Source organism: Melanostigma gelatinosum (genome assembly GCF_949748355.1).
Source record: "Melanostigma gelatinosum genome assembly, chromosome: 19".
In the NCBI taxonomy this organism is placed as follows: domain Eukaryota; kingdom Metazoa; phylum Chordata; class Actinopteri; order Perciformes; family Zoarcidae; genus Melanostigma; species Melanostigma gelatinosum.
The window spans coordinates 9,947,200-9,963,772 of NC_136652.1; the positions used below are offsets into that span (position 1 = coordinate 9,947,200).

Genomic DNA, 16,573 nt, shown 5'->3' on the forward strand with positions numbered 1-16,573 from the left:
ATTCAAAAGCCTCCCAGCACCCCGCGGCAATCTTACCTTTTGCAGACTCGATTCCCGGCAGCAGTGCCTGGTTGCTTCCAAAGCTACCGAAGCTGTCCTGGCTCACCAGCTCCTTCTTGTCAGTGTCTTTATTCCATTTTGAACCACACCATCCAAAACTCAAACTCTAGGTAAGGCCGGCGAGGTAATCCGCGGACATCGGGCTCTTACCTATACCGAGCAGTGTTGGTCCGCCACTCCCAAAGAACACGCAGTTCGGCCTATCAGGGCTGCCGCCCATCAACGCTTATCGATTCAACGCTCCCAGTCCTCGCAGTTTACCAAACGCTCTGAATCTCAGTATTCACTGAACTAGTCCCCTCTGCTCACCCTGCTAGTATACTTCAGACTGCAAATCATAGCTTACCTCAGTGGAACGAGGCCTCCTCCGGGGAACGTCCTCACCGGCACCTCAGAGCTAGCTGTTAGCAACGCTAGCCAAAGACACTTCCTCTAAAGTTCATACAAAACTAACTCACAGATTTCATGAAACGGCTCTGCCTACCGATATGATGGGCCCAGGAAGTGTGTTTGACCAGTGCAGCCTTCAGCTCACGCAGCGAGGCCGGTAAGGAAGTCTCCATCTGGGGTGCCAAATTTGTTATGGAAGAATTTTACCTCACAACAAGAGAGAAGGCCGGAGCACATGTGTCCGGCTGCCTTGTGCCGTCGTCACACGCTGCAATAATGACTACCAAAACTGGTTTACAATTATAAGGAATTTAATTCCACTGATGTAAGTACATTTACAGTAACACATTGGAGTCTATACTCCTATGAAATATTACAATATTAACCCTCTTTGGAAAAAAACTACCTCTGGTCCCAGGACACAGCCGTCCTGCAGATCCACCAGCTAATGAGGCAGAAAAAACGCTTCTAACCCTCCCACATATTAATTCACGACTCCTCCCTTCCGTCTATCTCAATTTCTATTGGCTACCCACCCTCTTCTCAGCAAACGCCTGTCTTCACATCTCTCTCTCCTGAGCAGCTAACACATTCAATGATTGTCAGTTATTGTTTAATCCCATCTATAATAATCCTTCAAAATGAAAGTTAAACTTCTGCAACTTGGCAGAAGTTTCATGCTTCTGCATGTTTATGTTTATCTTAATTATGCATTCCCAAAACCCTTATGATTATGACTAATTATGAATTATTAATTATGAATTATTAAACACTTTTATTATATCTACTAACTACAGTTTTTTACTCAAATTTCTTACACCGCACACGGAGGACAGTTTGTCCTGGTTAACAGTACCCAAGGGAGCAGGGGGGGGCTCCGAAACTCCCCTCAGGGAGAGAGGGCGCAGTGAGCGCAAAGTTTGCGGCTTTGTTTCCCTTTCGCGAAAGCGGCAAAGTCAAGACGAGGGTTGCTGTAAAGCTTACGCCACCAGAGCCACGAGCCGCTTTCACTTTCCAAGCCAAACGAGAGCCAGTCGCTGCACATGAGATTCACTAGCGCTACACCAGAGGAACAAATAAGTGTTAAAAGTGTTAGAACCGGGAGTGAAACACATCATAATGTTATAATTTACCTTCATCCCAAGACTCCATTTTTTTTGTCATTAGCATAACACATGCAGAATTTGAAAAATATACCCATCTCTATTGAAAACATTGTGCTTTTGTAAGATACTATTTCACTTTAAAGAATTTCTTGTCCAACTGTCTGAACAACGAGACTTAATCAACATCACTGGTACCCCCTGTGCGAGAACAGTTTAGCAGTAGCGGAACATTTTTCACGTTATATTGTTCCCACTGTGACTTGAAAGAGTCGTATATCATAGAAGCCCCCACTTGTGTCCTTGTGCTCTCAGGATAGTCAACTATGAAGCGGGTAAGGGAGCGTCAAGGGCCCGCTCGCTTTGGAGACTGGAGCCTCTCAGGATCAGGTGAGATCACACCCAAACACTCACACATGGAGAATAAAATGACCTCGGTGAAGTAACAGAAAACCCTGGAATAGATCTCCCTCACAAATGTATAGAGGCGTTTCCTTATTTCCTTATTTCCTTATATATCTCTTCATGAAGAATAAGTATAATTGGTGCTTTATGCACAAATGTCACAACCAGTCGACTGTAAGTTATAAGTATACTTCACCTCCTACTTTGAACTGACACGACCAATTAGCTGGCAAAGTCCCTGAGAAGGTGAGGCTCTGTTCAGCATCCCCTTCAATCTGCCTCTCTTCCCCCTCCATCGTCTTTCTTTCCTTTCTTTAACTCGCCACCCACGCAATTTCCCTCCAGTCACGTCGTCTGCCGGCTCTCATTGGGACTGCCTGTCAGAGTCTGCACGCTTTGAAATGCCGCAGGTGCATCTATTCAGGCACTTGTTCTCCTTTTCGGTTTAGGGATGAATTCTGAACAGTATTTTCCACACTGCATTAGCTGTATAGAGAGGGTTGAGCACCACTGACAGTAAAAAAAAGTTCAACTTGATCTATTTCTCAGTTGACATTCTCATTCCGCTTGCAGATTGGTTTTACAAATATTTCAAAAATATTCTCATTGGTTGATTTAATCTTCAATGAACGGTGAAATAGCACTGTCTGTCATAGAAAAGAAGGAATTTCTTTTCAACATGTGATTTAATATATATCAGTGGCATCCTTCTTCAATAATTCATGAAGTCAGGCTTTATGATTTTTGAGGTTCAACTAATGCTAATAGCTAACGTGGATGAATGATTTTGCTGAAGAAAAAGTGTTATTTCTCACCAGTAATTAACCTAATCGGCCTCCAGAATTGGGCTGGGTGTTCAATTTTTGAAAATAAATGATATCATAGGTTTGGTACAGATACCAGAACAATACTCTTTTATTCATTATTTTATTTTACAAACTTCTTTTTTCATATAATAAAATACATTTTGAAATATTGACTGTTGTTGCATGTAAGCAGCCACAGGAACATTTGTCAAAATAGATATTAAACTATCAAAAATGTGATCCAGATCAGTATCTGTCCAACCAAGGAATACATAAACAACACTTTTATGCCATCTTTTGGTACTTGAGAGTTTTTGACACTCGGTGCTAAAGACACATTTGAACGACATAATGCTTTGCATTAAGAAATACAACAACATTAAATGCTTATTGTCATTATGCTCCAGAAAAACGCCTTCAAAAAAGCCAGGAAAGTGTTATATTATTGTCACTGTACCTGTCACCTGACGGTCCAGAGTCATATCCGAAGTTTGTGACACCAGTACTCTGTGTTAAGCTGGAGCGGTAGCCACATTCGCTGGGGTCAGGCCTTCCGACTACGTCACCTCGCTACTGGCCATTACCTGGCCCTGGATCAGGACCGCGGCCTGGTCCTGCAGTACAGGTTGAAGTCCGACACCAAGGCCACTTCCTTCTGCTTCAGGCCTTCCAAGGTCGGTGTTCATCATCCCGAATTCATTTTTTCTATTTTTAATGTTTTCTATTTTAACAACTAGCTCTGATGTGCCCTTTGAGCAAGGCAGTTGTACCATCTAAAAGCTGCCGTGAGTGTTGCTGTAAATAGATGTTCTTAGTCAACTCAACCCTATTAAAAGAGGACTCGAAATATCTTCCTCTGACTGCTTCATAGTAGACTCCCAGGGATGATCTGTAAGCTGTTAATGAGCTCATGTTTTGCCACGATAAAACAGACAGTTTTAATAGTAATGTGTTAATGATGAAGCAAACATTCATGTTGTCCACTGACCCAACAGCAACTGGTTGGGATGTAGCCATTTTCATTTAGGAGGAGTGAAGAGAAATCTACCGTCCTGCAGTTATTTGACTTTTCTTTCCGACTGTATCTTCTTCCAAAATTAGAGCTGGATCCAAATATGATACACGAATTATTTAATGTTTATTTTTCTTGAATACTACATTTTTATCCTGTGGTAAAATGGCTACAGCCACATAAACAGCTCAATGCCTGCAGTCACCTTCACAGAGTAGCATTGTGTCCCTGTGGATATCCTTTTATCTACAACAGGTTCAGTATGAAATCCCCCTGAGTGCTGTCCACTTCGGAGGCTTTCATTTTCCTGACAACACAGTGTAATTCCCCTCAGTCATCACTATTTCTGCAGGCGTTTTGGGATTACCGGGGAGTCATGCTACTTTCGAAAACTAGAAATACGTTAAAAAAAACTCTTCTTTTTGATGTATTTCTCAACCTCTTCTCTCTCCACCCATGATACACGCCAGTGCCAGTTGGTTCATGTATCTGAAAAGGTTAATGCTTTGCAATGTTGAACACGGGCATTAATATGTTCTCCGCCTCTTGCTGTCGACTGCAATCGGCTGCATCGCTCCATCTCTGCCGAGCCAGACATGTAGTAGAGCTAATGAGGCCAGCAGCAGCCTCCTGGCAGGCCGATGTACTCAACCTGCCTCTCTGATTACCATCTCATCACAAAACATCTTCCTTTGTCATATTTCCATGCCCACGTGTTGTGTGTGTGCGCTGCTTTTCTCTGTGTGTGTTTTTTTTTTTTTTGGTAATGTGGGTGTGTGCCTCTTAATGCGATCAGGAAAAGGGTGACTCGGGTCCAAAGAGGGACATCGACGGCATGGGAGTGCCAGAGATCAAGTACGGAGACTCTATGTGCTTCGTCATGCATGTGGACACAGGACTGTGGCTGTCTTATCTGGCGCCTGATGCCAAATCATCTCGCCTAGGACCGCTGAAAAGAAGGGTAAATTGGATAAAAACTTTTCTTCTAGCCCTTATGCTTAAATGATTACGGTATTATAATACATCTTTTCTCAATTATTGCCATTCACACAGCAAAGAATTTCCATTTAACCATTATATTTAATTATTATGAAAAGATTTTATGAAGTCATTAAGACGGTAGTTTTTGTGTTTTTTTGTGCTCAGATAGTTCGTTGTTTTGTACGCAGTAGCTTACCTAAGAACTACATACAAACATGACGTTTCCTTTTTAATAGCTGTTACTCAATATTTACTGTCTGAAAAGCTTCCTTTGTTGTGCAATTATGTACACACACTGTACATGGTGTATGAATAAGCAACAAGGGTTGGGCTGTAATTCCAGATTCTCGTCAAATTGACTTGTGATTGCATTGAGACGAAAGGATCATATCAGCATGTCGGGTCATTTCAAGCATATTGTAAACAAAAACTGACAAAGTTAAAGATTTAGAGTTTACATTTGACAAAATAATCCAAACATGTCAACTATTTAGTTGTGATTTTTGCATAAATTTGCCAAATCATGATGCGCAGTATATTGATATTTGAAAAATACTGGTTTTCTTGCACTTTTTTTATTCCCATAATTCACAGTTAATTGTGGTCCCTTGTGACCTACTAGCCATTTAGGAACATATGTTAGGCCAATCATACTTCATAGGCGACAGTGCCTGTTGCATAATTATGATTGCACTAGTGCACTGCATAGTGATACAAATATCAGCGTTTGGAGGGGGACAGTTGGTTTTGGGTGAGACAGAGGGGATTAGAGCGGCACATGAACGCAGCTCATCGCTGGTCACGCCTTCAGAGACATCAAACGTCCCTTCATACTGGCGCCAGGCAGTCCCTGTAGCCTTGGCAGCATCCTAATGCACCCGATACGCTGGAGGTGATCGTCATTCTAGTGAGACCTCGTCCCTCTTCTTGATTTTGCTGTTTGATGACAGGGAGTCAGGTTTCACTGAGCTGTTGTGGTGTAAATATACCCACCAGCTGCAGGAGACTCCATTCACACCCTCCACATATAAATAACTTTTTTCAAAGCTTACAGAGTACCTGCTTAAACTTTCCAGTTATATTTGGGAATTTTCAGAGAGCAATGTTGAGATATGACTGGGATTGTGTATTTATGCATATTTCACTAACTCTAAAAGCTGTTCAAACATCCATCTATGGGACAAAATATCCACAATATCAAAGGTCTAATTGGAGGATTTACTGATGCCGTGATGTTTGATTGCTTTATAGATGCCATGGTGTTGATCCTGTGGTAGTGATGAAATGCATATGTGTGTGTGTTTGTCCTTGTCCAGGCCTGCCTGCATTCTGAGGGCCACATGGACGATGGGCTTATCCTGCAGCGCTGTCAGCATGAGGAGTCTCGGGCTGCCCGCATCATCCGCAACGCCATGATCCTCTTTACCAACTTCATCAAGTAACGACAAGGGGTTATTCTCAAACACTTTCATCCGTCTTCTCTGTCACACGACATGGCACAGTGTTCATTTTGGCTGGGTTTATTTCACAGCTTGATTCTCCGTCTTGATCTTCCCCGTCTTTCCCCCTCAGCGCTTTGGACGGCATTGCGGAGAGGGAGTCCGTGGCGGTGGCTGGGTATGTTGAAGAGGTGCTGCAAACACTGAATGACCTGATCGAGTACTTCAAACATCCCGATTCAGAGCTGGAGCACGAGGAGAAACAGTGTCTTCTCCGTTCACTCATCAAACGACAAGACCTCTTCAAAGATGAGGTGAGAGCGGACGATGTGGAGCCATGAACTTCGAATTAAGAAGCGCTAACGAAATGCTGATTGTGATGTTGCCATGTGAGGATAATTGAACTCCTTAGTAAACCAAAGGATACTTCTTTAAACCCACCGGAGCAGCATCCAAGATGGATATGTCGAGATAACAGTTGAGACAATAATTCATATTTTGAATGCCTTTTATTAAAGATTTTGACACTAAGACGGGAGGAGAAATGGGGAATGACGAGCGACAATAGACCTGCTGCGGTCGATGGTCGCACCTCTATAAGATAATCCACATTCTAGTGTCTGCTTTGTGTGTTTGTGACTTCTTTAATCTCAGGATCAGGGTGAAACCAGAGCGAGAATAAGTCATCCAAATAAACTTGGAGCCTGTTGTAAAACTCTTATCCCTTAAAATGTTTGTTTTCTTGCTTTTGCGTTTGTTTCCAATTTTCTTTTAAATGCAGTCAATTAATATGTCACGTGACTTCAAAAAAGGATTTTCAGTTCACCCAATTGCGGGAAGTTCAAGATAATTATTTTACATCTTATTTTGCAAAAAGCAGTATACCGTCTGTGTAATGAGGTGAATGGTAGAGTATTCATGGGAATAATCCTGCGTCGTCTTAGGGCATGCTGGCACTGCTATCCAAATGCATCGACCGGATGAACCTCTACAACAACGCTGCCCACTTCGGAGAGATGGCAGGGGAGGAGGCAGGCGCGGCGTGGAAGGACATTCTCAATCTCCTCTATGAGCTCTTAGGTAAGCGGCCCGAGTGATGAATCACATGGAATATCCACATCTTCTGTCAGCTGTTGACCCTGGGCAGAAATGCAGTATTCATCTTCCCATAGTGTCTTCGTCATCCTCTCCTTCACACTTCTTATATCTTGGCTGTGTTCTTCTCCTCTTACTTTCTTCCTTCCCCCTCCATCAACTCCCTCCTCCTTACTCTTCTTCTCTTCTACGCCACTTCTGGAGAGCACAGCTGCTGACACCTTTTGTGAGACATTCATTTGTAACCATTTGTAACAAGTGAGTGTCGAGAGAAGCCTGATTGCTTCTTAAATACTTCTTTTCAATCTGTGCTGCCTTCCATTTTGGACATCGCTCTCTGAGATCAGTGTGGACACGTTACGAATTGTTGAACTGCATATCTAAAGAAATGATCGCGTCATTACCATAATGACAGTCATTCACAGGTGCGGCCATTAGCCCGTCCTCTTGGGACCGGCTTTGAGTCGTGTATATTAAAGCTTTGACCCTGAAAAGTTTTAATCTGGACGACTTCTTCTTGGGTTGTTTGTTTCGCTGTCATTGGCGCTTTCCCATCAACGGCTTCCCGTCGGCTCACCTTGGCTGCCCTTATATTCATCACCTCCCCAGCATGTACTCCCACATGCACACACATTAAACACACGCGCTCAGAACCTGCAAACAGATGAGTACACTCCAGCCTTGCCCACAGAGGGGTCAGCCAAAAAATGCAAACGCAGTCTGGTGAAGAAGGGTGCCTGATAGATTGTGTTTGTCCCGACCTCTTCTTCTTTCCATATTAACTCTTAATTAGTCTTTTTCAAAGGCTAATTATCAGTGTAAGTTGACTGGCCAGGTGTTCAACACACCTGTTTAATGATAAGGACGTGGACATCAAAATCACACATCATGGTAACTCATTCGTTTTAGTTACTCCAGGGGCAGATTTACCTCTTTACACAAGTGCTTTGAACTGGTTGAAAAATGAACCTGGTTCCATTGGCTATTTAAAATAGCACATGCCTATATTGTACTGTAGATAACCTACATAATGCATTATAAAGCATGATAAGAGTGGAGTTTCAGAGCTCATTCTTGATCCTGGAATCAGCCGTTGAAAAAACAGTCTCATCATTGTCTGACCTGCTTCAGGTCAACCAATAAAAGTACACACAAAGCCTTACCCCCTTTGATGCAAAACGATTTTGAGCAGTTACTATATTTATCTATATTTATATTTAAGTACTTACCTCTTTATGATATCTCAGTGTGCATTATGAGGATTTCTAGGAACTGTACATCACTGCAGCAAGTTGAGAAGTTTATGCACCGGAGGTCAGATAATACCATATTGTTAGGTTTTAAGTAACTAGTATGCGTTATTATACATTGTGTAGGTATGATTTAAGAATTACACATATGTGCTTCTTTAAAATGTTCCATATCATTGTGAAAGATGCTGATGGAAACTTCTTATTCCATGTGCAAAACCTGTCAAAATGTCACAAAAAGCTTTTTATGATGATGATTTTGCACAAAGCCTTTCACAATTGTTTATCTTTATTGATATGATGCCAGTGTTATTGTTGCTAAAAGCTCCGTCTGTCTTAATTGGAGGTAGATAGCGGTTGCTTTATAAATCACTTAATATAGTGTGTGCTAATGTGACCCATTATTTAAAGTCTGTAGTCTGTGTCGCCTCAGGTTCTCCTCTCAGTATCTGACTTTTAATTTCACATTCACAGTGAACATCCCTGCCGTTGCCACGTGGCTCTATCCATGTGTTCATATTGAACAGTAGCTTTCCTGAAAAGACACAATTAAAAGAGATTAGACACTCATCAGTATTCCTTTGGCACAAAGAGCTGTTAAATTGCTTCACGGGCATTATCGCTCTAGTGTCCCTGAATCCTAATGGTGAAACATGAGACGGTGAAGTAATGAGGAGTCTTCTTAATGTCACCATGGTGAGAGAGAAAGGGCACAAGGGAATAGCCCTCAACATTTTGGAGGACATAGAGCACCTCACTTCAAATTCTGTCTCATGTATTTTCTTTGAGAAAGAGTTCATAATGGTACGTGTCAGATTTAAAGAATTGTAATATCTACCTCTGGACCGAGGATGTCACACAATGACTTGTGTTCACAGACAAATGGTTCATTAAAACTCATACAGTCTGGAACATCAACTCACGTACAAGGCTGCTTGTCTCTATTGGATTCATGTCCTTAAACCTTGTGAATTTGTTGTCTTTCGTTCAGCTGCACTGATTCGTGGGAACAGGACCAACTGCACCCAGTTTTCCCGGAACTTGGACTGGTTGGTCAGCAAACTGGAGAGACTGGAATCTTCATCGGGTATTATGGGAAACACCGAACCTTTATAGGATGACATTGAGTATCAGGAAAAAAATTGCTCCACTGATGCTAAGATGTGGTCTATTATATTTACATCTGTTCTGACGCGTATTTTGTCTGACCTCTCAGGGATCCTGGAAGTCCTCCACTGTATTTTGTTAGAAAGTCCGGAGGCTCTGAACATCATTCAGAGAGGTCACATTAAATCCATCATCTCTCTGCTCTACAAGCATGGACGCAACCATAAGGTGGGCAGAAATACGTGTACGCAGTAGCCTAAATATCAGCGAAAGGTGTTTTAGACTGAATTCGATTGGTTTCAACGATTGAGTTCAACTCCTGGATTACACCATGTTTAATAGTTCAAGTAGTGTCATACTGTTAAAAGTCACTGAAGCTGTCTAGCTCATAACAAAGTAGACAAACAAAATATTGAGTGGATGAAAGCTATGGAGACACAACTGTGCTTCATCTCGTGGTTGTTTTAAATGACTCGCGCTAAGCTTTCATTAGTCTCAGCTGTGCTTTGAGCTGGATGCTAATGTTAGCATGTTAACATGCCTATAGTTACCATGCATTTTATCTAACAGGGTGTTAACATGCTAACGCTAGCATGTTACTCTAACACGGTCTCCTCGTGCCAGCATGGGTTCTCAGGCTGCCTCCCACAGTCCAAATACATGCAGGTCAGGTTATTTGGTGAAAGATTTCATGCTACTGCAGCGCCGAGATACTTCGCTCCGGTCCAATACTTAGGACCACTTTCCACCACTGCTAACGTGACCAACAATTACAATAGTAACTATTACGGTGAAGGAAGAGGTCAATTACAGCCTGTTGCACTTCATGTTTTCCTTGGTCAATCAAGAGATGAAGTACTACGCTGAAAAATCCAAATATTTTGTACAAAGCTACATGTGGTACTGGTGATTTCAGAAATATCTTATGTACAAATATGTCTCCTAAATCCAGGGAAATACATGATCATAATCATGATGTCTACCTAATTATTTCATTATTCTCTTCTGAGTATTTAACAATTTAAGTTACACTTACTGGACAAAACAGAATAACACCTTTAGTCTTCAAACTTCAGTCACTGTCGAGTTAAACTAACAATTTAATATTCGTCACAAGATCTAACGACATTGTCACAGTCACAATTTACAAGGTGTAATACAGTCACAATTTACAGGGTCAATTGTTGCAGGCATAAAAGGGTATCCTCGTAAACAACAGCTGTCATTTTATGAATGGCAGCTGGAAGTCTATGGTTGTGTAGGGCCTGTATACAGTGTGCATATGCTACAAGCATGGCAGCTTGCAGAGAATCTGAACAAACAACTCAGAAATAAGGTGTGGGTTTTCATCTTAGGGTGTGTCAACGCACTTTCTTTTACATTTGTGCAACGTATTTATAAAACAAAGGTTATTTCCATTGTTCCTCTCTCTCAGATTCTGGATGTCTTGTGTTCCCTCTGTGTTTGTAACGGGGTGGCAGTGAGAGCCAACCAGAATCTGATCTGCGACAACCTGCTTCCCAAGAGGGACCTGCTGCTTCAGACTCGACTAGTCAATGATGTTCAGAGGTAAAGAAAGAGGAAAGCCTCTTACTGGTTATGAATAAGTGTTTATGGGTTCAAACTTGTTTTAGTGCCATCGTGGTAGCTGGTTAAATATATGTTGTGTCTTATTGTGCCAAAACGTTAAAATATCCTCCTAGGAGACAGGTGATGTTCTGGATGGGTTGATTGGAGAACATTTTGGGCCACTTCTGAATCAGAAAGTGTGGCTTTTGGGGTTCAACAGAATGATTCAATGATTTTTATTCTTTCTCTCTCATCACCTCCAGTATGAGGCCGAACATCTTCCTGGGCGTGGCTGAAGGTTCAGCTCAGTACAAGAAGTGGTATTTCGAGCTGGTGATCGACCAGGTGGACCACTTTTTAACTGGCCAGCCGACACACCTGAGGGTAGGCTGGGCCAACACTAAAGGCTACGCTCCGTACCCCGGTGGAGGAGAAGGATGGGGTGGCAATGGTGTCGGGGATGACCTCTACTCTTACAGCTTTGATGGACTTCATCTCTGGTCAGGTAGGCATCTTATTTAAGGCCAGCACCACTGGCTACTTGGTTTGAGTGGGTTGTTCTGCATTAACTTAACCTTAAGATGTTTTTTCAAGCCAGCAAATACAAGTAAATTACAAGTAAAAAAGTGTGTTCTGTTACGTTGGACTTGGATCTATTTTGTATCGTACATACTGGTAAATATCTTTCTTTGATCATTTGCACCATTACGGTGAAATAATTCCAAATCGTGGTGTGCAATACAAAAGTAAGGTCTTGTGGATTTGGAAGGACTTTGCCTTGAAAGAAGTTACTGTGAATAATGCAGGAGCCCGCGGTCCCCTCTCTAGGTTGCTCTCTCTATTTACTAAAGCACTGCCAGTGATATACAATTCCACCACTAAAACCTCCACCTTAGACCTTCCCTCAGGACTTTACATCACATGCCTAATGTCTTCAAGCTGCACACACCACAAAGGTGAAGGCCAGTTAAAGACATGCAGACATGTTCTCTGCCGACAAGAAAACAACATCAGTGTTTGCATCTCGTTTAGCCAACTGTCTGCTTTGCTTTAGGCCTTTGAGTCCTTGAATGCCCCCTATTCTCTGCTCTCACCTTAAAAGCATAACACCTTTTTCACCTCTCTTCCTTTCCAAATCTACTAAAAGATCCATCACCTCCCCTCATTCATTTCATGTCATCCCTTTTAAAGCACTCACCCCCCCCCCCCCCATCTCTCCGCCTCTCTGCTCCCCTCTCTCTCCCCCTCGCCCATCATCCTGCCCTACATTTGCAATGACGTTGCTGGTGTAACAGCCATCCATCCTCCCTCTCCGTCTCTGCCCAATGTTTTCTAGGGCGAATCCCGAGGGCCGTGGCCTCCATTAACCAGCACCTGCTGAACTCGGACGATGTGGTCAGCTGCTGTCTGGATTTGGGTGCTCCCAGCATGTCCTTCAGGATCAACGGGCAGCCTGTCCAGGGCATGTTCGAGGACTTTAACACCGATGGATTCTTCTTCCCTGTCCTCAGCTTCTCTGCAGGCGTCAAGTAAGGCTCCGCATTTATAAATGGGAGATGAGATGAGAAACTTTAATGATATTTATACGAGGTCTTACTAAGTACATAATTACCTTGTGGCAGAAATATTAACGAAAAGTTGGAGAGATTGCAGCCCTTGTATTATGTAATTCAACATTCGTTGAAAAAATAACGTAAAGAGACATTTAGAATACACTGGTGAAGTTGAGAGTTATTACATAACATCTTGCAATGTTGTGCAACTTCTCATCTCAGAGCCCGTTTCCTGTTGGGTGGACGCCACGGAGATTTCAAGTTCCTGCCGCCCGCTGGTTACTCTCCGTGCTATGAGGCGCTGTTGCCCAAAGAGAAGATGCATGTAGAGCCGGTGAAGGATTACAAGAGGGACCACGATGGGGTTCGTGACCTGCTGGGAAACACCAAGTTCCTCTCTCAGGCCTCCTTCGTCCCCACTCCAGTTGACACCAGCCAGGTGAGCAGAGCGCCAGCGAGGAAATCTTACTTTTGCATCAGTAAATTCAAGATTCATGTATATTATGAAAATTTGAAGTAATAAAATAAACAAGAGAACATATTTTTAAAAGTTTGAAGGCTCACTGTAGTCACTTTTACATTAATTATTGATTTGCAAACGTTTCTACAATCCACTGGACGCTAACAGTTGCATAGTCAGGAGAACAAAAATAACAACCATCTTCATTTGTTGGCCAATTGGCGTATTTTTTATCATCCAACTGTACCATCTGTCCCCCTTCTTCTCTCTCTCTGCAGATTGTTCTTCCCCCTCACCTGGACAACGTCCGGGACAAACTGGCAGAAAACATCCACGAACTGTGGGGGATGAACAAGATTGAACTAGGCTGGACCTATGGCAAGGTAAAGCTGCTGTCCATCATCACATTCAATGCACAAACACACACTGGGTGTATTTGTAGACGGCGGGTGCCAAATGTCAACTTGAGCCCTTTCTAGCAAAATGCAGGCTAATGGCTGATTACCTCTAAAATCTCTGTCCTCTTGAACTGGCACTAGTTTGGGTCTGGCTGCCGCTTCAATGTACTGATACGGGCCTGTTTGTAAACGCCTTCAGAAAAATGGAGGATAAAGAATCAAATGAACATTGAACATTATGTTCTCAAGTATTCAAAGCCAATTTAATTTTAGGTAAGTTTTGTTGACAAATCAAATCTTCAGTTTCAGGAATTTCCATGCGAAAGAAAGAAACATGTAAAGAAAGTGTCTTCATCTTTGCCATTTTTATCAAAAATACCCGCTTTCTCTCAAAGGTTGTGAGAGAAAGCGAAGGCATGTTTCCTGCTGTAAGAAGACACACATTAGCAAGCACATCTTCAAAGGATCTTCTAACCCTTTCTGGTTTGTTGTTTTTATGAGATCAGAAACTGCATTTTTCAGTTGGAAGTGGGTAACAGAAGTCAACCTTTACAACATAAACACGTTTTAATGCCTCTTGCCTCCACAAAGAGCGGTTTGTAAGAAGTCTGAGCGCACGCGCTGCCTCTTTTGTACTGTAGTGGTTATCGCAGAATCCCACCGAGTCCTTCGTCACACCAGCCGTTTAGCAAATTGAACGAGAGTCTCACTTTCCAAGCGTATGACATCCTCATTAGGTAAGACTGGGCTAAAGCTCCACTCAAAGGGATAATTCATTTATTATTGTTGTTAAGGGCCACATTTAGGTCCAAGCAGCTGCTTGGTATTTAATCTGTACCAAGCCTCAGTGAGCTCAAAGTTACATTGATTGACTCCAAGACAGAAGGCTCTTTGGACAGGCAGCACATACTTGGCAAGCAGAATAGTAGTGAAGTTGGATACGGCTTCAATGTTTTGAACAAAATATTATCAGAGAAAGAGTCACAGGCAGCATCTTGTTTAGAGTTTCACTCGACTGGATCGCTGACAGCGGAGTCTCTTTCCACTGGGACTCATTTCTCTGAGCTCGTTAAGGCTTGAATCTGCTTCATTTAAAAAAAACACCTGAGGCTTGAATTAATCCACGTGCAAAACAAACAAAAATGCATCTGTCAACGTCTACTTCAGATAAAGTCAGCTGCAGTCCACTTTTTAAAATTTCTAAACACTGAGCCAGGCTTCTTCCACATTTGTTGTAGTGAAGCGAACAGTAGTGACGCCCAACTGCTTTCTCCTCAGGTTCGGGATGACAACAAGAGGCAGCACCCTTGCCTTGTGGATTTCGGAAAGCTGCCTGAAACTGAAAGGAACTACAACGTGCAGATGTCGAGCGAAACACTTAAGTAAGACCGAGCAGTCGGCTAAATAATCCAATTATCTCTTCGTGGAATTGCCTCTGCTCTTTGCTGAACGCTGCGCAGAAGCAGATTCAGGCTCAGATTAAAGCAGTGCTTCTAATGACTTCCATCTCTTGAGTGGATGCCAGTATTGATTTTTGTAAGAAAGCTTATTTGAGCCAGCTACTGACTGATCACCTCACTGTCAAAACATTTGGCTTGGCTCAATAAAGCCAAGCCAAATGCTTAAATAACTGCCACGTATCCACACAGCTATACCCGACTGCTGTTTGCGGTGCAGCTATTGATCTTCTAAGATTCATCAGTGGCTAATGAGCTGTGTTAAAATGCAGCAGTCTCTCAATGGGTTCTGCTACTGTAAGGTTGAAACATCTAACAAAGTGTAATGGGGCTTGAGTATTGATGTCAGTTATTGTCTTTATCTCTCTTTTTCTGTTTCAAATGCCTCTTTCATCCTCAGGACCCTGTTGGCTCTTGGATGCCATGTTGCCCAGGTCTATGCGAACGCTGAGGATGACCTGAAGAAAATCAAACTTCCCAAAGAGTAAGTTAGCAGGTTTTGTTTTCTCATGACATCCTAGAAAGAAATATGATGCATTTTGCTGTGTGTTTCATGACAGCATCACGTTTACATCATTTATATGTTGTGGTTTATCCCTGTAACAAAATGACTTTACCAACATTTATAACTGTACCATTTTGTAAGATTAATACACTCAATCTGGAAGGGCGAAAGTCTGAAGCACATGGAAAATACGCTGCCAAATATAAGTCGCTGCAGATGTACTTTGTATTGGTTATTTTTATTGTATTGATTGAGAACATTACTCTGATATGTTATTCCCTTGCCTTCAAGCTGTAATGCCTGATCGTTGTACATTGGTCTTGCCACTAAAGATGAAAACAAAATGTAATTGGATATAAATTTACCCAATTTGAGTGTTGTAGTGTCCAGGGAAATGGGAACGTGATTGTTTTATAAAATACGTTGTTGTTCCTTCTGCAGCTACATGATGTCTAATGGTTATAAGCCTGCGCCACTTGATCTCTCTGACGTGAAACTGACTGCAGGTCAGGAGGTTCTGGTTGATAAACTAGCCGAGAATGCACACAACGTGTGGGCCAAAGACAGAATTAAACAAGGATGGACCTATGGCATCCAGCAGGTAACAGTCATTATTCTTGACATACTGGTCCCGGCGATAAATTAGACTATAGTTGATGATAAAGTAGATATTTTGTTGAAGATTTTTGCGGGAAGAGTGTTACTTGTATTTTATGCTCGTCTTTCTCCTACTTCCATGTTTTTCTTGTTTGTGTCAGGATCTGAAGAGCAGGCGTAATCCCCGCTTGGTGCCATATGCTTTTCTGGACGAGCGCACTAAGAAATCGAACAGAGACAGCTTGAGAGAGGCCATCAGGACCATGGTTGGATATGGATATGACATTGACCCCCCAGACCAGGAGGGTGAGACCATATTGCTGACACAGCTGACATACAAAACTCTTAAGAATCCTGTTTTAAGTTAAATATATAGAGCGCCAGGT

The 16,573-nt window shown here is 42.4% G+C and overlaps 1 protein-coding gene across 1 annotated transcript in view; it reads left to right on the forward strand.

The window, feature by feature from the left end:
• ryr3 (ryanodine receptor 3) overlaps nucleotides 1-16,573 on the forward strand; it is a gene marked incomplete at its 5' end in the record, with an annotated part of 111,735 nt that overhangs the window by 41,055 nt on the left and 54,107 nt on the right. Inside the window, 17 exon segments of the mRNA XM_079291030.1 lie at nucleotides 1,869-1,943; nucleotides 3,282-3,438; nucleotides 4,573-4,737; nucleotides 6,074-6,195; nucleotides 6,330-6,510; nucleotides 7,141-7,276; nucleotides 9,533-9,628; nucleotides 9,758-9,876; nucleotides 11,084-11,217; nucleotides 11,481-11,722; nucleotides 12,554-12,746; nucleotides 12,993-13,209; nucleotides 13,509-13,613; nucleotides 14,907-15,010; nucleotides 15,486-15,569; nucleotides 16,032-16,191; nucleotides 16,349-16,493. Of these exon segments, the coding sequence (XP_079147156.1) occupies nucleotides 1,869-1,943; nucleotides 3,282-3,438; nucleotides 4,573-4,737; nucleotides 6,074-6,195; nucleotides 6,330-6,510; nucleotides 7,141-7,276; nucleotides 9,533-9,628; nucleotides 9,758-9,876; nucleotides 11,084-11,217; nucleotides 11,481-11,722; nucleotides 12,554-12,746; nucleotides 12,993-13,209; nucleotides 13,509-13,613; nucleotides 14,907-15,010; nucleotides 15,486-15,569; nucleotides 16,032-16,191; nucleotides 16,349-16,493 (2,435 nt within the window).